The sequence below is a fragment of the Ostrinia nubilalis genome, chromosome 28 (assembly GCF_963855985.1).
Source record: "Ostrinia nubilalis chromosome 28, ilOstNubi1.1, whole genome shotgun sequence".
Classification (NCBI taxonomy): domain Eukaryota; kingdom Metazoa; phylum Arthropoda; class Insecta; order Lepidoptera; family Crambidae; genus Ostrinia; species Ostrinia nubilalis.
In genome coordinates, this window is record NC_087115.1 from 2,655,421 (window position 1) to 2,677,644 (window position 22,224).

Genomic DNA, 22,224 nt, shown 5'->3' on the forward strand with positions numbered 1-22,224 from the left:
TTAGACAACCTAATTCCACCAGCCCCCTTCCATCACCGGGGAACCAGAAGTAGGTTAGCGTACATCCCTACATTGTCGACATACCACCAGCTCGTACTAAGCGTTTCGCTAACTCTTATAATGCGAACAGCTGGACTAGAATTTGCTGCCTGCTGCTGCCTTTCCTGAACACTAGGTATAATCCTGGCTATATGCATTTACAAGGCAGGTTCTTATGTACCTTACTAGACTGCATCTCACTTTTTTTTTATCCACAACGAGGAAGCTCTTGGCCTGTATGTCACCTGATGGTAAGTGCAGGCCGAAGGTGGAAGCGAGCTTCACCCGGAATCCTCAACCACGGAGCAACTGGCTATCTTACTTCTAACTGCCGGAACTTAACATTAAGTAGTGTGATTCCGGTCAAATACCTGCCTAGTTCTGCTTAAAAAAATGAGCTGGCTTATCTTCAACGGCATATGCCGCTTTGTTCTAAGTTATTGAACTGATATCATTATTGAGGCAATCTAAATCCAATATCATTAGATTGATAACGTACTTAAGTGATAACAGCACTTTATTGTTTTATTTGGGCAAGATGGCCGCCCGAAATGTGTTGTGGTTAATTTTCGCGTAAGTATTAATTATTGTTGATATTTGTTTGTTTTTATTTTTATTTATTTATTATTCATTATTGAGCAATTACATATTTGTAAACTTAGTACTTAGTAGATACCTCATAAAGGTAGCAGGAAGGCGCTGGATGTAGGCCTACCAACCGGGCGATGTGGAAATCATTGGTTGAGGCCTATGTTCAGCAGTGGACGTCCTGTGGCTAAAATGATGATGATGATCATCGATTTATTGTGATCACCGCAAAAAGTATAGTTTCTAAAAAGTTTACTAAACTCTTTTATAAAATTAGATTCACAGCAAATGCGGTCCTTGGCCATATTCCCTACAACGAGTACAACTTAGCAGAGCCTGAGGCTGCACAATACTATGGTAAGAGCAATTTTTCGCACCATAAGATGGTAGAGACCATGGGCACGGCACACCATGGGTTACTGGGGATCTAGTGCACTATTTGTGTGCGTTCGTTCCATAATGCATCAACCACACTAGAGGTGGGCGCCGATATAGAATTAGCCGGCGGCGGCGCGCCGACTTTTTGACTTCGGCGGCGTGACCTTGACCTTTGACCTAGACTCATTATTTCTTTAAAAAAAACTGTTTAGAGTCTGTCATCTAGACTATAATCAGGTGAACATATCATATCTTGTTTAGGGCGGCGCATGAGCGCAGTGCACGTCGACCCTTTGGGATCTTTTGTGCGCCCCCATACCTTTATTCCCCTCTCGTCCGTAAAAAGCCTATCCATAAAGCGAATCAAGTGCTTGGGTGAGAGAGACCTATTTCTGGTGCCGAATATGCCGACCCCAGGAGACCCATCCTAGTTCTCGCTGCCGCGTCGCTTTCGCACAGTAGGTATTTCATGGACTCTGCATGTTCTCCACCACATGCTCGACGGCTGTCGTAAAGCCCATCTTGTGGAGCATGTGGTCCGTAGTTTAGTGTCCTGTTAACGCACCCGTGATCACACGGGCTTGCCTCATGTTTCCATTGAATATGAGTTTTTCCCATATCTTGAGTTTCCCTTTAGGAATAATTTGGAGTGGCTCATACCGTTGGAGCTTACTCATTCAGCTCTATGCCTCCTAGTTATTATTCCTCATGGCCATGTGTGCGGTGCTTATAGATAAGGGCACTATCGGCTCTGGACCAATAGGTGTCGCCTCTGACCCTTGTCTCGCCAGACTGTCGGCTCTTTCATTGCCTTCGATTCCTGTATGTCCAGGTACCCACATTAGAGTCACCCTGTTATGCCTTCCAAGTTTATTTAGTACCAAGATTGCCCTCAGAACGGGTCTAGATCCAACCCTCACCGAGGAAATGGCTTTGAGTGCTGCCCGACTGTCACGTAGGATGTAAATGTCGCGCTTTTTATGCACTTGTTCTATATTCCTTAGTGCACACATGATTATAGCATACCTAGGTTACAGCTTGAAATACTGTTGCAAACCTCCCTAAGCTTTTACTGTGCTCGGATCGTTTGGAGTAGACGCCCGCTCCCGCCCCATCCTGAGTCCATCTTGGAGCCGTCAGTATACTAGATCAGGCTATCTTGTTGATCTCAACAGTCTTTTCACGACTTCCCTTGTTGGTATTAGACACTTGAAATTCTTTGCTAAACATGTACCTAGGCTGCATTGTATCATATCCCAGGTCCGTTATTAGATACATCTAATAGAGGATCGCTCCCTATCCTTGTGTGTTTGGCGCAACGGTTTGTATGTACTCCAGATTCCCGCATCCTTCAGTCAGTGCAGCGCCTTTCTTGCGTCCACTTCTAGCGCCAAGTACAGTGGAGGCGGTCCCAGAATAATTTCCAATGCTTAGTTGGCGTAGTCCTAAACGCACTCGTTATTTCTAGGCATGCAGTTCTTTGCAATTTTCCGAGTACCGTTCTGCATGTCTGTAGCCTAGTTCTAGGCCACCAGACAATGCTGTCATAAAGATGTATCTCTTGATCATCTATACTAATATTATAAAGCTGAAGAGTTTGTTTGTTTGTTTGTTTACTTGAACGCGCTAATCTCCGGAACTACTGGTCCGATTTGAAAAAATTCTTTTAGTGTTAGATAGCCCATTTATCGTGGAAGGCTATAGACTATACAACATCACGCTACAATCAATAGGAGCAGAGCAATAATGAAAAATGTTGCGAAAACGGGTTTTCACGCGTACGAAGTCGCGGGCACAACTAGTACTTTAATATTTGGATAGCGGGTTTGAGTAAACTTTTTACTACGCCTATTTCCAGGTTCTCGTGGATTTCTCAATTGTAAGTGTACCAATGCGCCGATGGAAGTACCCTTAGCAGATATTTTGGAGCTCTTGGGAGGCACATAGTTAATGTTGGATTAGCAGGTTTTCGATCACAGTTAGGTAGATGCCATAATATTATGTCCAGATCGGTTTATCGTTTTTATAATTATGGTCTTTCCATGTCATCATACGGTCCAGGTCGTTAACGCAGAATTGAGATGAATGTGCTGAGGTTTAGATTGGCCGGAGGATAAGTTTCATGTCCTAAATGTGTTATGGTGAGACTTCGGAGTTTTATGCGCTAGTGGGTCAGCTAAGCATTAGTCACATCTAGCTGAGTTTGCAACAGTCTAGTCTAGTGACTTTAAGATCACTGTTCACATGTGAGGAAGGCCACAGTTGTTTCAGGTGACTGGGCTACTTTACTAGTAAATATTATTATTATGTTGTAGAGGACCGAACCAATTACGGAGTACTGGGATACTCAAGCTCTGCAGCTAAAAAGAAATCTTGTCACAGAGTTTGACTTGAAAACTATGCCATTGATAGTCGATTATTACATGGGCCATACTTAAGCAAGGGGATAAACGTCCAAGTATTGTCTTTTCCCACAATTTTGACAATACAAGAGTCAGGTTAATAGAGCGATAAGATGAGACTTTGTTAGGCGGCTTTCCAGCCTTAAATTTTTCAAAGCTAAGGAACTTGCGTTGCGAGGCTCTCACTCAGTGTGTTGGCCGTTTGATGTAGTGGTTCGTAACGTTCGTAATCTATGCCGGAGGTCGCGGATTCGATTCCCGCACAATAGAAACATTTGTAAAAAAAAAAACAAATAGTCAGTGCAGTATAGGAGTCGGCGCGCCGACAGCCGATCGTCGGCGGCGGCGGCGTGAAAAATTTCGCGGCGGCGGCGGCGCGCCGGCGTGGCGCCCACCTCTAAACCACACCAACGCGTGCAGGCCATTTGACAGGTCGCGCGACCCATGACAGTCCGCGCGACCTGTCAAATGGCCTATGATCGCGACGGCGATGGCGATCTGCATTGCTGTGGTTGAAGCTTAACAGCATTACGCACGCCCTACAGACGTAAATAAATAAGCTGTGTGTGATCGTTCGTTACGACGTCCACTGCTGGACAAAGGTCTCCCCCAAGGATTTTTACAACTACCGGACCTGCGCTGCCCACATCCTCATCGGTCCACCTAGTGGGAAGCTAGCCAGCCTACACAACGACTTTCTAGAACTAAATTAAATGCTGTTGAAACATTGTTAAACAAATAAAATAAAATAAAAAACCTTTTCGTGCTCCTGCAGTAGATACTAAAAAGTCATATAATGACCTGATGATGATCTGAGAGTTGACTGAGTTTCTTCCGCCACTTCTTCTTAGCACCAACCCATGTTGCCGAAGTGATGGTAGGGCAAGTTATATTTGGGACGTGTATAAGCGCCCTGGAAAGGCCTTAAATTGATGATGATGATCCATCCGACCGATTTCAGTCATAGTGACCACTCCGACTCCTAGCTGTCTTGGCGGCGCTGGTGTGCCCGAAGCTGGCTTGCATAGCCGATCTTCGCGGCAAACCGTCGCACATTGAGGGCATCTGAGCACGCCGCCAACATAGTTATAGTGAATGGCGGCAGATGGACGGGCCTTCAAGTCATCGCACTTCGCGTCGAGTTCAGTCGTACGCTGCTCCTCGAATTCGCGGACTCGCCTCTTCACAATCTCCCGCCATTCTGGACGCTGTGCTGCCAAACCTTCCCACTGAGAGGGCTCAATGTTGCATCTTTTCATATACCGCTTCTGTACATCTTTGTACCTGAGGAGTTGACCGCCATGTTTCCGCCTACCCTCCAAGAGGAGGGTAAACAAGAGTTTAAGGACTTTAAAGTAGGTACTGAATAAATGAAATGATTTGATTTGATATTTTATCAATTGCAGTGTCCAGCTCCTACCCCAGAAATACCAACGACAACAGCTTGGAACGGCTGACAGCGGTGCGCAGTGTTCTTCAAGAGAACGGGGTCGACGCCTACATAGTGCCTACAGCTGATGCTCACAACGTTCGTATATTTTATATCACTGTACTCTCCCTGTGTTGATTGGTAGAGATAGCTTCTCAGCGATAAGTCCAGCGGTGTCGGACGGCCAATCCAAGAGTCTGTAGGTCCCCGTAGCCAGCTGGACTAACAAGTAGTGAACCCACTGCTAAATTACCGCTTTTCCATCTGCCGCACATCTGTCACACTTACTTAGAGTAGGCGCACACTGTTGATTTTTCGTCGGCCGATAGTTTAGTCGGGCAGTTGATCAGTATGGGCATGTATGGGAGTGCGCACACTACGCCGATTCGATTTAGCCGATTCTTCATACAATTTAAAATCGGGCACAACTATCGGCCAACTAAAATCAACGGTGTGCGCCTACTCTTAGGTATATTAATAAAGTACTCTGTGGTCACACTTGACCTCTTGTACTGGTACCGACACATTGTCGTGTTTATTATTTCTGAAGTGTTTTGTTTTAGTTTTAAATGTTTGTGGAACATTTTTGCGACTTTTTTAAAAGGTTTTTATTTGACTACTTTTGGTGATCCGAAGCCACGATAGCCGAACGGTGAAGGGGTCCGACTGGCCGACTTGTGATCCGGGGATTGCGCTCGACTATTGTGGTCAGCTCACTCGTGACTCAAGCATATTTAGCTTAGTACGAGGGGCTAACGGGACTATTAGTAATTTTGTGCAATCACAAATTACTAATAATCTTAAAAAATATGCAAACCTGAGGAGCTTACGCCTCGCGAACTGTACCTTTATTTTTCCAACCTCTTTCCACAGTCAGCCTACATAGCCCCATCGGACGCCCGCCGCGAGTGGCTATCAGGTCTTCGGGGGTCGTCAGGCACTGTCCTGGTGACCAACAGCTTGGCTCTGGTCTGGACTGATAGCCGATACTTCACGCAGTTCGAGAATGAGGTCAATTTGGAGCACTTCACCTTGATGAGGCAAGGTCAGTTCGAATAACTTTTTCTTTTTGGGTTTCGCCCATTGTTTTTGCGTTGTACTAAAGGGATAACTGAAATAAAACCACAATAGCATCGAACTTAGACAAGAGTGTATTAATGTTGTTCAAAAATAGACTGTAGTCACCAATATGTATGGGTCAAAAAATACTTCGCTTGCGCGCTTTAATACCGTACAGCGCCATCTGTTGGTGGCATTTTGAGCTCTGAACATAGGCCTCCCACCTACCTACCTGGAACTTATTGTATCTTTTATTCCAGGCATTGACGAATCAATCCAAACATGGCTCGTGCAAAATATGGGCCCATATTCAGTTGTGGGGGTGGATCCTACCACATACACGCGGACTGCTTGGAACACATTGGAGGTAAATCCACCCACCATGTTATGGTGTTTCTTCATTCGATTGAATCAGAAATGAGACCCGTAAACGGTATAAAGTCGCCGACATAGCCCGATGGAGAAGTTGTAAGCTGAAGTGACAATGGACAGGGCAAATCTCATACAGAATCCAAAAAATCCAAAAACGCGCCGCATACGTGTTGGCGCGCTCACATACAAACCGCGCCCGTGCGTTTCTATGAAGATGACCTACTCATTTGTATTTACTCTGCTAAAACTATAGAAAACTTCTAATAATTCTGAAATATTGTTTCGCTCTCCAGAGTGCTCTCACAGCGGTCAACGTCACTCTTCAAGCGACACCCGACAACTTAATTGACATCGCCCGGGAACGAATCGACGACCCCGCACCTGCTCGACCCAACGAGCCGTTGATGCCACTGGAAATTACTTTTACTGGTAAGTAATTCGTCATCATCATCATTTTAGCCATAGGACTGACGTCCACTGCGGAACATAGGCTCCCAATCATTTCCATATCGCGAGGTTGGTAGCGCCCTGCATCCAGCGCCTTCCCCGCTACCTTTGTGAGGTAGGTAAGTAAGTAAGTAATTAACTATACTTTTTCTTTGCTGCAAACGAATTAAAGTCGCTGACTCAGTCCGACGGATTAGCAAGCTAAAGTGGCAACGGGCAGGGCACATAGCACGCAGAACTGACGGCCGATGTGGCAGAAAAAATATTTTTCAGAACACTTTTTTCCAAAAATCACACTTTATTATTTCAATAATTATTTGTTAACAGGTAGACAATCAAGTGAAAAACTGGCTGAATTGAGGGAGCAGCTGTCTTCAAGAGGAGTATCTGCTTTGGTTCTCACAGCACTTGATGACGTGGCATGTAAGTACTTATGCTTTGAGTTAATAGCAGACTTAAATCAACTCGGAAAGGGATCAACACCGTATCGCCTTTTGCGAGCTGTCATCATTTTTCGCGCGCTGTCAACCGGCGTTTACGTTACGGTGCGGCTAACTGTGCGTTGCAGTATGGAGTTTCATACAAAGAATACTGACCGCCTCAAGTTGATACGGTTATGATCCCTTTCCGGGTTTTGTAAATTTTAATGTGCTACGCCCTTTAGGCTTCTTGTCGCAAAGAAAGATTTCACAGTGTCTGCCGCAGAAAAACTAATAGTTTGGCTAGAAAAAAATATTTTCTATCCACGCAGTACGCCGGCAGCGTTCGGATCGGATATAGTGACGTCATCGGTCCCGCGCCGGGCGTTCAGTGAACTTTTTTAGTAATTTGGCCATAACTTCGTCAATTTTTGTCGTAGAACAAAAATTTTTGGACTGTATATTAAGGATTTCTAAGACCTATAAATCTGCATTCACAGCTAAAAATCGAAATGATCCTCATTAGTGTTGCCCAACATCATGATGCGTGCGCTTCATATTATTCTGTGGCTCGACTTTCGCCTGGCACGGCAGCCAATTAAAAAAACCTAACAAAAGCCGGACAGGCCGGACAAGCCAATATTTGGCCGGGCAAGACCGTATAAAGCCAAACATGTCAGGCTAAAGCCGGACACCTGTAGGCCTAAGATGCGCGCTGCGATAAGCGGTTATCACGCCATTTTATCGATTTTGCCCATACATTTTGACGTCGATAAAAGTTATCACGGCGCGCATCTTAGGCCTACTGGTAACCCGTGTCGTATCTAGCGCAAACAAGAATTATTTCTTGGTCAGCGCCGAAGTAATGTACACGGTTCGTGTTGTAAGAAACGACACGAATTCTTGCGTAGGCCCGCGGCTACATTTCTTAGCATGTAATAGATCGTTTCATCCACGAAGACGCGCCCCACCATTCTTCCGCTAATGTTTGAGTGTTATCGGTACTCGCTAAATGATCCATGAGTGCGCACGCACACTACAATAATGACGCTCGGATTGCTCGGATCAAACTCCCCGCACCCCGCGCGACCGAGACCAAAAAGCGCGTCTTCGTGGATGAAATAATGATGTAGTAGCGGCCTTAGGCCCGACATACACGGACAGCTTGAAGCAGCTAGTATCCGACAGCTTCAAGCTGCGACTGCATAGCAAACTACAGTACACTACGTACACACATAAACGGAACTGCTCGAGCAGTTACAACTGTTTCCGTAGTTTGCTATGCAGTCGCAGCTTGAAGCTGCCGACACTAACTGCTTCAAGCTGTCCGTGTATAGCAGGCCTTACTGTTTAGCCTTTCGGGAGGGTGTATATTTTACAAATTTTTATTTAACATGTAATACAGAATATTTTTTTATTTGTAGACACGCTGAATCTTCGAGGATCGGACATCCCATACAATCCTGTCTTCTTCTCATATTTGATACTACGCTCTGACTTAGTAAGTTTTATTTTCTTTCAAAAACTGAAGTGGACTGGCCATGCAAGACCAGAAGACGAACGGTGGATCATAAAGGTCATAGCACACTTATCAACCTGGAACCTTAACTTCGAACTCATCCTAAGTATGTTCTTCTGATTAATTTCGTTGCGGGTCCAATGACAGTTTAACTTTCCCCCGGGACCAACTTGGCCTTCACTGGTTGGGTTATTGGCGGTTAAGATGTAGATCCTGGCTACACAGGAGTTTGAGTGGGAACGAAATATTATGGGAATAGTCCCGTAACTTGTAAATAAATAAATAAACTTGGATGTAGCAGGAAGTAGCCGCTACCAACCGGGCAACATGGAAAACATTGGGGGAGGCCTATGCTCAGCAATAGACGTCCTATGGCTGAGATGATGATGATGATGATGTAGCAGGAAGGCGCTGGATGCAGGCCGCTACCAACCGGGCGATGTGGAAATCATTGTGGGAGGCCTATGTTCAGCAGTGGACGTCCTGTGGCTGAAAATTATGATGATGATGATGATGATGATTGCAAAAAAGCTCTTCAAATAAGTTAATACTTTTACAGACGGCACCAAACAACACAATACTGTTCTGGGGCGATGGAGTTCTATCGTCGGACATCATAGAACATTTGGCGTCAGAAGGAACGCAGCTTGAAGTCCTCCCTTACGAGGACATCTTCAGCTATCTGGGAGATATGTCGGTGAGTTTCCATTTAAGGTATAGGTCTAACTTAACTCAGTCATAGATTGAGGTATGAGAGCGCACGGGACATTTATGTGATACTAGCTTTCCGCCCGCGGCTTCGCCCGCGTGGATTTTTTTCTGTCACAGGAAAACTTTATCACGCGCATCCCTGTTTCAAAAACCGGGATAAAAACTATCCTATGTCCTTTCCCGGGACTCAAACTATCTCTATGTCGAATTTCATCAAAATCGATTCAGTGGTTTAGGCGTGAAAGCAAGACAGATAGAGTTACTTTCGCATTTATAACATTAAGTATAGAATTTGACTGCCAATCTCGCGGGCAGTGCACGACCGATCGTTGTGGAAATCCTTGGGAAGGCCTTTGTCCAGCAGTGGACGGTTTTTTTACTAAACAAATGAAGGAATTATCTATTCATTTTGCAGAATGAACTACCTATAGGCAGTACGGTTTGGTTGTCCCAGGATGGGAGCCATGCGGTTTATTCAGCTGTAGAGACGGTAAGTTTTGAAGGAAAAATACTACACAAAAATAACTAAAGTCCGGTCGCACACCCACTGCGACCGCCCGTCGCACAGTCGCGAATATAATTACGCGCGAGCGATAAGGATGGGTAGCTTGGGGTCATTGGACGAAATTCTAAGTGCTCGGCGACCGGACATTTACATACGGCGCGTGCGCACTAGTGACTTTTTGTCACCGTGGCAGTATATCTTTCTTTTTTACACTTTTACACTTTAAAGAGACAACGTTGTAACTACTTATTCTTATCTATGGAGAGACACTATCACGGAAAGTCAACCGTGCGCGCACGCTCTTACATTTTCACGGTTGCTGCAACAAAATATTGATTTTGTATAGATGAAAATTAAGACATTAGACTAAGTAAGGTTTATTACGAACAACTTACTTTATGTTGCCAAAAATCAATCTAATTTAGGAGACCTATTTGTTTATAGAATTTGAAATTGATTTCAGAGTGGCACAGTGAATATATTGGCAACACTAAATTCGCCGGTAGTTTTGATGAAATGTATCAAAAACGAAGTGGAATTGAGGGTAAGTGTAAAACCAGACCAGATATTAAGAACAACCCGATCGAGCTAACTGCGCACCACGCTGGAATGCGACTCTCCCTCGCACTCACCCGCACACCTCCCCGAGTTCGTCCAGAGCGTCGATTTGACGTCACGGCCGCCGGGAGCGCAGTTAACTCGATCAGATTGTGTCTTGTAGCATACCAAGAACTACTAAACCCTTGAAATAACGGACTGAAAATGGTGACTGATTTTCTTGAGCTGCTTCTCAGCACTGGCCCATTCATGGGCGTACCCAGCTTTTAGTCTAGGGGGGGCAAGCCATATCCAACTTCTAGTCTAGGGGGGGCAAGCCATATCCAGTGTCCGCCCTAGGGAGGGGCAAGTCAGATTTTTTGGGTCAGATAGTTCCTCCAAAGCAAGTTATTGTCCCGAAGCAGTGGCAGGATTTAAAGTAGTCAATAATTACTGTGTTAAAAACGCTTTAAGAAAGCCTAAGTATTTCAGCATCATCATCATCATTTCAGCCATAGGACGTCCACTGCTGAACATAGGCCTCCCCCAATGATTTCCACAATGGCAGGTTGGTGGCGGCCTGCATCCAGCGAATTTCTGCTACCTTTATGAGGTCGTCGGTCCATCTTGTGCAGAGATTAAATGCCACCAACCGGCCATTATGGAAATCATTGCGGGAGGAGGCCTATGTACAGTAGTGGACATCCTGTGGCTGAAATGATGATGATGATGATTTATTTATCAACCCTACAATCATGCCTACAATAGCGAGTTGTTCATGGGAAAATGAAAACTATTTTACAGGCAATAGCATCATTTATTGAAATTTAAGCTAGCTAATGTTAAGTATTGCAAGTGTATTGTCGATGATACTGAATAAACATTTTTTCTTTCTTTCTTTCTTTCTAATAGTTGAACCTGAAACCTGAAAAATCAAATGTTAGCGCATGCTAAAGAAGCACGACGCCATCTGTTATCCAAAATAGTAAATTGACTTTTATGACAGGGATTCCGGTCAGCACATGTAAAGGACGGCATCGCAGCTGTCAGAGGGTTCCGCTGGTTGGAGGAGCAGGTGGCCTCAGGAGTGGAAGTCACGGAGATGGATCTGTCTGACAAGCTTGCAGAGTTAAGGCGGTAAGTGATTTTTAGACAACTAGCAACCCGCCCCGGCTTCGTATGGGTACAATGCTGATTTATGCATGTAGATACTAGCAGCCGCCTGCGACTTCGTACGCGTGGATACCGTTTTACCCCCTTAGGGGAGGAGTTTCGTAAAATCCTTTCTTAGCGGATGTCTACGTCATAACATCTACCTGCATGCCAAATTTCAGCCCGATCCCTTCAGCGGTTTGGGTTGTTCGTTAATAGATCACCATGTCAGTCAGTCAGTCACCTTTGAGTTTTATACTTTCTTCTTGAATCCGTTGCGTAGTTTTAAAGATCTAAGCATTCATAGGGACAGACAGCGGGAAGCGATTTTGTTTTTTGTGCCAAAGAAACTCTTAGTCTGCACTCACCTAATAGAAAATGATGATGATCAGATCGAAGGTAGAAGTGAGCTTCAAGTTTGTTTATGAATTCGTCGGTGGTTGAGCATTTCGAGTGAAGCTCGCCTCCACCTTCAGCCTGAGCAAAATTTTAAATAAGTATCAAGTAAAATACAGACGTCCTTGTTGCGGATTTGAAAGTCTATAGGTACGTCTAACGTTTAACTGAAGTACTTATGGGAGCAGCACAGGAGGGGTGGCATTGACATATTTATTATGAATTATCAGAGCATACAAATCTGAAGTAAATCTGAACTCTCCTAACGTTTGATGTCAACAAAAACTCCCGTGGCGCTTCCATACCTCAGACACTGACTGAGTTAAGTTAATCTTTTCTAAAGCCTGGTCCGTGAGCACGTAGAATCCCGTCCAATGACCCCAAGCTACCCATCCCTATCGCTCGCGCGTAATTATGTTGCTGTCGCGCTCGCACACTCACTGCGGGCGCCCGTCGCACAGTCGCGACAGCAACATAATTACGCGCGAGCGATAGAGATGGGTAGCTTGGGGTCATTGGACGGGATTCTACGTGCTCACGGACCAGGCTTTAATCTGACAAACTACCCATTTTCTTCCCCAGTAATGAGACGGACAACTACGGGCCGTCTTTCTCTACCATCGCGGGTGCTGGAGAGAACGGGGCCATGATTCACTATTCTCCATCGAGAGAGGGTCTTCAGAGAGTCATCACGAAGGACGATATGGTGCTGGTGGACTCTGGTGGACAATACAAGTAAGTTTGTATTAGCCAATTGAGCCCTGCTGATGCTAGGACAGGCTCGTCAACTGATAATACTGAATGGGTTAATGGTTAACACGTTCCGGGACAGAACGTCGAGGGACGATACTCCAAAACCGATTCAAATTGACACAAGAATTTCTCATATTACAATATCACCACTACTGCTTGACGATGTTGTAGTATACCTTAGGGAAGTCGAACTCCTCCTATGTTTTTGTGAATAATTTCGTTGCGGGTCCAATGACAGTATTCCCCCGAGACAAACTTGAACTTCACTGTTTGGGTTTTATCGGCGGTCAAGCTGTAGATCCTGGCTGCACAGGAGTTGCAGCGGTGGGAACAAGAGGTGGGAATAGTCCCGTGCCCGGGGCGTTTGTTCGGGTCCATTCTTTAGTTAGAGGGACGCTCGTACTTCTTCTCGGGTTGGGGGTCTCGTTGCACCAGAACCACGAGGGGAAACCTTTATAAAAGCAACCCGAGGAGAGGAATGGTGGTGGTGGGAAGCCGGCGAGGATCGCTCTCGAGCGAGCCATATTCTGAGACAGGGCCGCGGTCGAATACTATCCTAGTTCGAACAACAACTCGCGGCTCCGTCTCATTGGGCTCCGGTGGACAACGTCGTTTTTTTTAAGTTACTTCCGTTAGCCCCTCGTACCACAACTCGTACTAAGCTCAATATGCTTGTATCACGAGTAAGCTCACCGCAATAGTCGAGCGGCGGTGGGGACCGAATCCGCGTAGGATCCGCCCTTCTGGCCGGAAGAGTCCCACCTACATAGCCCACTGACCGATGGGAACGGTGCAAAGCACTTCCCGATGTAAATAAAAGATTCAAATGTGCTGTTATAAATAATAGTTTGGTCTTTTTAGGGACGGCACTACCGACCTCACTCGCACGCGGCACATGAGCGGGTCACCTACTCCCGAGCAACGCCGCGCGTTCACACTAGTCATGAAGGGCCAGATTCAACTGGCCACCACCGTGTTCCCTCGAGGCACTGTTGTGAGTATCGCATCATCATCATCACCATCATCAGGTGACTTAAGGACGAAGCACGCATCAACAGGCCTGTTAAGAATTGGGATAGAAAGGGATAAATGATACCCAGGCTCAAGGAAGGGAAAGCGATATAATAATAAATAGGAATAAGGGAAGATACAGGATTATAGGGATATAGAAGAAACAGAAAGATGACAAGTGACATATAGAAAAATATAAAAATATAAACCATAAACGCTATCAAAAGAGGCCGTTCGTAACATCTCTCCCTCTCTCTCAACAATGATAGAATATGAATATCAAGAAAAGAGAGAGAAAGCGGGAGAGATTGATACGACCGGCCTTAAGGTGGGCTACCAAAAGAGTTAAAAGTTCATTTAACTTTGCGACGCGACGTGGTGGTTCAAAATGTGCTGGCTTCGGGTCAGGGGGTGGAGGAGTCTTGCAGTCAGGTGAACGGATGAGGCGTCGTGCAGAAAGGAAGAGGCGTGGCAACCGTAGATAAAGCAGCGTCCAGCAGAGTTGAAGGAAGAGGCGCAGCAACCTTAGATAAGGAACGGCCAGGATGCACAGAGGTAGGCGCATCCTCGGTGGCAGCTCCAGATTGCAAATCGGGTACACTTGAAGAAGCAGGTCTACCTGGGCACACAGAGATAGGCGCGCCCGGAGAGGGAAACCTGCGGCAGCTCTACCTGGGCACGCAGAGATAGGCGCGCCCGGAGAGGCAGAGCTGTAGATATGTGATGCCCGACTTGAAGGCGCCGTATTCTCCAACCATTTCGGAGTGTTAACGCTGCAGCGGCTGCCATTGGCTTCAACAGGCTACGAGCGGTCCCTTTCTGGATACGACTAGCGAGCCGTAAATCCGATGGAGCTTCAGTATCCAAAGTCTCATCAACGACCATATTGGTATGCCGTGAGCAAGGCGTTGGTGGTCATGACACGTCAGCAATCCACTAGCTCGATGTGTTCCACCTGTCAGCGTTTTATGATATTATAGATATTTATTATTGTTGATTATTTACTTTTTAATAAACGTTATTTAATTTTAACACTAAAATAATACATATTGCATATTTTACGCCGCACGCTTGCTTGTGCAAAACCAGAGATACGCAACCGGTCTCGACCGGAGCGCTTGACTAGTAGTGGGGAGAGTGTATAAATATCGGTGTTGCACAAGCAAGCGGGCATTAGTGTGCCGGCTCTTGGAGAGGACGGACGTCTAAATGTTGTGCTGCCACAATACATGTAAGTACATGCTGTTATGCTGTTACTATGAGTGATTATTGCTGTATTATTATTTTGATTATCGATAAAGCTTATATACATCATATTAAATATTAAAGTTATGTATTAATAAGATATTATAACTATTCTTTGCTATTTTGGTTGATTTATATAGAAATATAAATTAAATACATACCTACATATTATCTAGTTTGAATGTTTATATTTTGGTCCTTTTGATTAAAGTATTTAAAATATGATAAATGTTTTTATATAACCCTCCCTTTATAGTGATAAAGTATAATTAACACATCAAGATGCCCGACTATCTGACATTTCAGAAGTGGGATCGAAATTGCTATTTTTTTCTTTTTCTCTCAAGTTCGCTTATTTTTAATTTTTTACTAAATGACCGTTTGCTGTGTTGAACGGACACACTGCGTAAAGGTTTTTGAATTTTTCCAGAAAATGAACGAGCCTCTTGCATCACCACGGGCGCGATCAAATTCGCGTCCGCCTGAGCAGATAGACAGGGCTAGTCCAAGCCCTGTGTTGAAGACACCCGATGTTGGTTCTTACCAACAACGCATCCAGCGTGACAAACTGTTGCGCAGTCACCACAATGAGACGCGTGGTTACCGTGATGAGCGATCACGTAGTCACCACATCGAGGAGCGCGGTCGCCGTGACGTGCGGTCACGCAGTCGCCACGGCGGGGCGCAATGCCGTGACAAGTGGTCGCGCAGTCGCCACGGCGGGGCGCGTCGCCGTGATGAGCGGTCGTGCAGTCGCCGTGACGAGCGGTCGCGCAGTCGCCACGAGCGGTCGAGTAGCCACCGCAGCGAGCCACACGACCAGCGTCATGAGCGGTCGCGCAGTCGCCACGGCGAGACGCATCGCCGTGACGAGCGGTCGCGCAGTCGCCGCAAGCGGTCGAGCAGTCACCACAACGAGCCACACGACCAGCGTCATGAGCGGTCGCCCAGTCGCCACGGCGAAGCGCATCGCCGTGACGAGCAGTCGCGCAGTCGCCGCAAGCGGTCGAGCAGTCACCACAACGAGCCACACGACCAGCGTCATGAGCGGTCGCCCAGTCGCCACGGCGAAGCGCATCGCCGTGACGAGCGGTCGCGCAGTCGCCGCGAGCGGTCGAGTAGCCACCGCATCGAGCCACACGACCAGAATGATGAGCGGTCGCGCAGTCATCGCGACGAGCCACGCCGCCTGCACGCCGACCGGTCGCCTAGTCTTCGAGGCGGTGTGTCGACCAGCCAACCAAGTAAGCTCCCTTTTCGTTTAAGCGATAGTGAGTCAATTCCATGTACCTTTACGTTAGATAATATCTCTCAAATAGTACAAGTGCTAAAGTCAATTAATCAGACCGATTCATTGGATAAATTGGGCTCTATGAACAATACGGTACCAGAATTCGATCCCAAGAGAAAGGAACAGACGATGGTCATGTGGTTACATAAAGTCAATGAGTGTGCTAGTATTTACGGTTGGACAGAAAAACAAATAATTCACTTTGCTTTACCCAAATTACGTGGCGTCGCTCAGCGATGGTATGAGGGGTTATCTACTGTTCTTTACTCTTGGGACGAATGGCAAAAGAAACTGATTTCTGCATTTCCGTCTGAAGAAAACTACGGCCAAATGCTAAGCGACATGTTAGCTAAGCGAGCGCGATTCGGTGATTCTTTAGAAGAATATTACTATGAGAAAATAGGCCTGCTAAACAGATGCGGTATTGTAGGTACTAAGGCGGTAGAATGCATCCTACATGGCATTGACGATAGGTCCATAAGACTAGGTGCCGAGGCAGTAAAGTTCGATGACCCAGACAAACTTTTATCATACTTACGTAATGCGAGACACGTTAAACCTTCTAATGATCGTAAAGTAGGTAAACTTTCCTTAAATAAAAATCAGGATTCTCAACCCAGACCATTTAACAAACGTTGTTTAAATTGCAAGCAAGAAGGTCACTTACTGGCGCAATGCACGATTCCCTTAAAAAAATGCGGGAAATGTAGTAAAATTGGCCATGAGACTGAGCAATGTTATTCGAAACGACCAATTCCAGATAAAACTGTCTTACGAGTAGCTAGTAACGAGATAGAGATGATATCAAACGATTCGGTAGATTTTGGTGCGAATCAAAAATATTTTAAATGTGCTCTAGTTAATGGAATAGCGATACCGGCTTTCATTGACTTCGGTAGCGAGTGCTCAATGATTAAATTAAGTGAGTTCAAAAGATTTAACACCCACTTTACTACGACAGACTTGCCCGTACTGAGAGGATTTGGCAATTCTATGGTAAAAGCCTTAGGAAGCCATAAAGTACAGATTGTAGTCGATGGAGTAGCAGCACACTTAGATCTTGTTATAGTCCCGGATACGGCCATGCATGTTCCCTTGATGATTGGCCAAACTTTTACAGAGCAACCACATATAGTCATTAGAAAAACGAGTGACTCTTTGGAAATAACAAGTTTGGAATTACCTTCAACTCCAATCCATAAAGTCAAGTTGTTCTGTAAAAACGTAGTTCAGATTTCAGGCTTAACTATTATCGAAGTTTGTACAGATAATCCAGATTTTGATGGAGAAATATATATTGAAGGAAGTTTACGTCTCAAAAATAATATTCCGTACTCTGTTTCATCCGGGTTATTTAACATAACCAAAGGCCAGGGTCAAATTGTTGCGAGTTGTTCTCCATCATTGAAATTCACATTAGAACAGGGCTTCCTAATTGCTCGTGGACATGTAGCTCATGAAGATGTTACCACTAAAGCTTTGAACGTCATGAATATATCAGCATACAAATCAAATCCTATTACAATCGCGGATTTGAATATAGATAATGATCTATCCGATGAAGAAAAACAGCAACTCTTAACATTGTTGAATGAGTATCGCGACTGTTTTGCTTTTGAACTCTCTGAGTTAGGTTGTACATCAGTAGAACAAATGAAAATAGTTTTGCAAGACGACCAACCTATAGTCTACCGGCCGTATAGACTTGCCATAAGCGAAAAGGAAAAGGTTCGGGAAATAGTCAGTGAATTACTCGACAATGACATTATACGTCCCTCGACTTCACCTTATGCAAGCCCCATAGTACTTGTACGCAAAAAAACCGGGGAAATTCGCCTTTGTATTGATTATAGGGCTCTAAACAGAAAAACTGTAAAAGAAAAATACCCTATGCCTCTCATTGACGATCAGTTAGACATTTTGGCTGGTAATTCATTTTTCACAACCTTGGACTTGGCATCAGGGTACTACCAGGTGCCTATCCGGGAAGATGACAAGCCCAAAACAGCATTCGTAACACCCGATGGGCATTACGAATTCAATCGTATGCCTTTCGGGCTTGCTAACGCGCCCGCTACTTTTCAACGCCTAATGAATCAAATCTTGGGAAACGCTCGTCACGGTGAGGCACTGGCATATTTAGATGATATCATTATTCCTTCCAAAAGTATTGCAGAAGGCATGTCCCGACTGAAATTTGTATTACAACTGTTTAAAGATGCAGGATTATCGCTAAAACCATCAAAATGTTATTTCTTCAAACGTACAGTTGACTTTTTGGGGTTTGAAGTTTCTGAAAAGGGCATTCAGCCTGGTAGTAAAAAGATTGAGGCAATCAAACACTATCCAACACCTCAAAATCAGCACAATATTCGCCAGTTCTTGGGTCTGGCAAGTTTTTTCCGAAGATTTGTGCCTAAATTTTCAATAATAGCAAAACCTTTGACACATCTCTTAAAGAACAATGTCTCATGGGTATGGGGTACTGAACAGGAGGAAGCCTTTAACACATTAAAGAACGAGCTAATACAAAAACCTACGTTAGCACTCTATAACCCAAATGCCGAAACGGAATTACATACCGATGCGTCTAAGTTCGGAATAGCAGGAATTTTGTTACAAAAGGACAACAATGTTTTACGGCCTGTGGCATATTTTAGTAAGCAAACTACTCCCGAAGAACAAAATTATTCTTCATATGATTTGGAAACGTTAGCAGTAGTATCCGCACTACAGAAATTTCGAGTATACCTAGTCGGTATCCCTTTTAAGATAGTCACAGATTGTAATTCCCTCAAAGCCACATTCCAAAAGAAGGATATGCTTCCCCGTGTCGCTCGATGGTGGGAACAATTACAGGAATTCAATTTTGTCATCGAATATAGACCCGGCGCGTCAATGCTTCACGTTGACGCATTAAGTCGAAATCCCATTCCATCGACTCTAAATGTTCTCTCTGTAACCGATTATAATTGGCTTGCCACCGTACAGAGTGCAGATGACACCGTACAAAGGATAATGGGTATTCTCAAAGACCCCGAGCTCGATAATATGGTCGACATAAAGGCAAACTTCAAAATTAAGAATGGTAAATTGTTTCGTGTAACTCCTGAAGGCGATCGATGGGTCGTGCCAAAAGGTGTTCGCTGGCAAATTGTAAAACAGAGTCACGATGACATTGGCCACTTTGCTTTTGAAAAAACGTTGGAAAAAATAAAGTCTACCTACTGGTTCCCAAAAATGAGACATTTTGTAAAGAAATATGTAAACTCGTGCTTAGAATGTGCGTATTCAAAATCAATAACTGGAAAAAAACCTGGTTTTCTTCATCCAGTGCCAAAAATAGCGGAACCTTTTGACACGATCCACATCGACCACACTGGCCCTTTTATTCGTAGTGCCAAGGGAAATATGTATATCCTTGTGATAATCGATGCGTTTACTCGATACATTTATCTTAAACCCGTTAGGAATACAAAGTCTCAGACTAGTATAAAGGTCCTCCAAGAATACTTTGGAATTTTCGGTATCCCTCGAAGAATTATTTCTGACAGGGGAACCTCATTCACCAGTGATAATTTCAAACACTTTATGTCTGTAAAAGGAATTAAGCACGTTCTAAACGCCGTTGCCACTCCTAGAGCAAACGGACAGGTGGAACGATATAACAAAATAATTGTTGACTCACTAACCGCAAAAACTATCGGAGTTAAGGAAAATAAATGGGATGAAATTTTGCCCGAAGTACAGTGGGGTATTAACAACACACTTAACAAAGGCATTAATCGCACACCAGCTGAAGCTTTATTTGGAAAAAGATTAACAGGGTCTAGTGAAGGTAGGATTATCTCTGAATTAGAAACAGATATTACTAAAATTAGTACTGATCAAAGTCTTAGCGAAATTAGAGATGAAATAAGTACACACATTGAAAAGAATCAACGAAAAGATAAGGTCAGGTTTGATAAAAAGCGCACCCAGCCTATAAAGTATCAGGTCGGAGACCTAGTAAGAGTAGAACGTCAGGTACCTTCCGCGGGACATAGTAGAAAGTTAATACCTAAGTTTCAAGGGCCATACCGGATAATCAAAATTCTTGATAACGACCGATTTCAAATCGAGGACACACCTATAACTAAGAAAGGTAACAGACATTATTCAACAATAGTAGCCGTAGATAAAATCCAGCCATGGTTGAATTTTAATAGACCGCATGATAGCGATAATGAGGTATCGAGTGAATCTGATGATTCGGACAAAATTTGTAATGATTCAGAATAAATGAATCTTTATTGAAATGGTCTGATTGATTGAATTGGTAAAGTAAGCTAGATTTATATCTTATTTTAAGATCATTTAATTTTGATAAAGTGTAAGAATAATTATGTATTGGCAAAGGACAGAAGGGTCCTAATGCCACAAAATGGGCAAATGGTCCTATTGCTATAAAAGGGACAGAAGGGTCCTGATGCGACAAAGGGACTGAAGGGTCCCAATGTCACCAACTGGACAGAAGGGTCCTGATGCGACAAAGGGACAGAAGGGTCCCAATGTCACCAAATGGACAGAAGGGTCCTATTCTATGAAACATTGTTGTACTAGTAATCAGAGTATAATAAGTACCTAATCATGATGTAAACCTATAAGATGCATGAGGTCATGCCTTTTCTAGGATGGCCGACTGTCAGCGTTTTATGATATTATAGATATTTATTATTGTTGATTATTTACTTTTTAATAAACGTTATTTAATTTTAACACTAAAATAATACATATTGCATATTTTACGCCGCACGCTTGCTTGTGCAAAACCAGAGATACGCAACCGGTCTCGACCGGAGCGCTTGACTAGTAGTGGGGAGAGTGTATAAATATCGGTGTTGCACAAGCAAGCGGGCATTAGTGTGCCGGCTCTTGGAGAGGACGGACGTCTAAATGTTGTGCTGCCACAATACATGTAAGTACATGCTGTTATGCTGTTACTATGAGTGATTATTGCTGTATTATTATTTTGATTATCGATAAAGCTTATATACATCATATTAAATATTAAAGTTATGTATTAATAAGATATTATAACTATTCTTTGCTATTTTGGTTGATTTATATAGAAATATAAATTAAATACATACCTACATATTATCTAGTTTGAATGTTTATATTTTGGTCCTTTTGATTAAAGTATTTAAAATATGATAAATGTTTTTATATAACCCTCCCTTTATAGTGATAAAGTATAATTAACACATCAAGATGCCCGACTATCTGACACACCCAAGACTTCCACTCAAGACGACAGAAGGGTCCATCCAATTTTCAAAAGCAGTTAGATACTACCGAGAGCCACAATAACCATCTTGGTATTAAATCAGAACCACACGTCGAAATTTTACTTTGCAAAAGTTAAGACAAATAAAAAAACTAGAGTATCTAGCCAAAGTTAAAGATTAAAAATAAATATGAACTTTATAAATATTGCACAGTTTGAAATGCCAGGAGCGTGTGTTAGATTTTTGGGCATTAGTCATTTGTAAATTAGGAAATATTAATGTATTAATGCAGATTCTTTAAATAATAAAGTTACCACAAAAAGAAGAATAATAATAAGCAAAATCTAGCATAAATACTCTATGTTATATTCCTATCATATCGTTTTATACCGTGGAAATATATAGGACTAATTTAATAAGTTCCAAATTAAAAATCCAATTTCAAATTCAAATAGTTTATTCAGTATAAAGCCCTTTTCCAGGGCACTTATACACGTCCCAAATATAGCTTGCCCTACCACCACTTCGGGACAACATGGGCTGGTGCTGAGAAGAAGTGGCGGAAGAAACTCAGTCACCTTTGTCAGCCTCTTTTCCAACCAGTTACAATAATTTATAACTTACATAAAAATGAGTAATCTAGCAGTAATTACGTCTTATTTATTATTAACATTTGGACGGTATTTTGTACAACCAGTATT

At 43.7% G+C, this 22,224-nt stretch overlaps 1 protein-coding gene across 1 annotated transcript in view; it reads left to right on the forward strand.

Moving 5' to 3' along the window:
• Positions 1-530: 530 nt before the first annotated feature.
• The window catches only part of LOC135085339 (xaa-Pro aminopeptidase ApepP-like), a 35,330-nt gene continuing 13,636 nt past the window's right edge, over positions 531-22,224 (forward strand). Inside the window, exons 1-14 of the mRNA XM_063980116.1 lie at positions 531-612; positions 905-984; positions 4,814-4,935; positions 5,710-5,881; positions 6,156-6,262; positions 6,561-6,696; positions 7,042-7,137; positions 8,558-8,634; positions 9,212-9,349; positions 9,779-9,853; positions 10,332-10,412; positions 11,412-11,542; positions 12,536-12,688; positions 13,568-13,700. Of these exons, the coding sequence (XP_063836186.1) occupies positions 578-612; positions 905-984; positions 4,814-4,935; positions 5,710-5,881; positions 6,156-6,262; positions 6,561-6,696; positions 7,042-7,137; positions 8,558-8,634; positions 9,212-9,349; positions 9,779-9,853; positions 10,332-10,412; positions 11,412-11,542; positions 12,536-12,688; positions 13,568-13,700 (1,536 nt within the window). The 5' untranslated portion in view covers positions 531-577. The remainder of the gene's footprint in view (positions 613-904; positions 985-4,813; positions 4,936-5,709; positions 5,882-6,155; positions 6,263-6,560; positions 6,697-7,041; positions 7,138-8,557; positions 8,635-9,211; positions 9,350-9,778; positions 9,854-10,331; positions 10,413-11,411; positions 11,543-12,535; positions 12,689-13,567; positions 13,701-22,224) is intronic.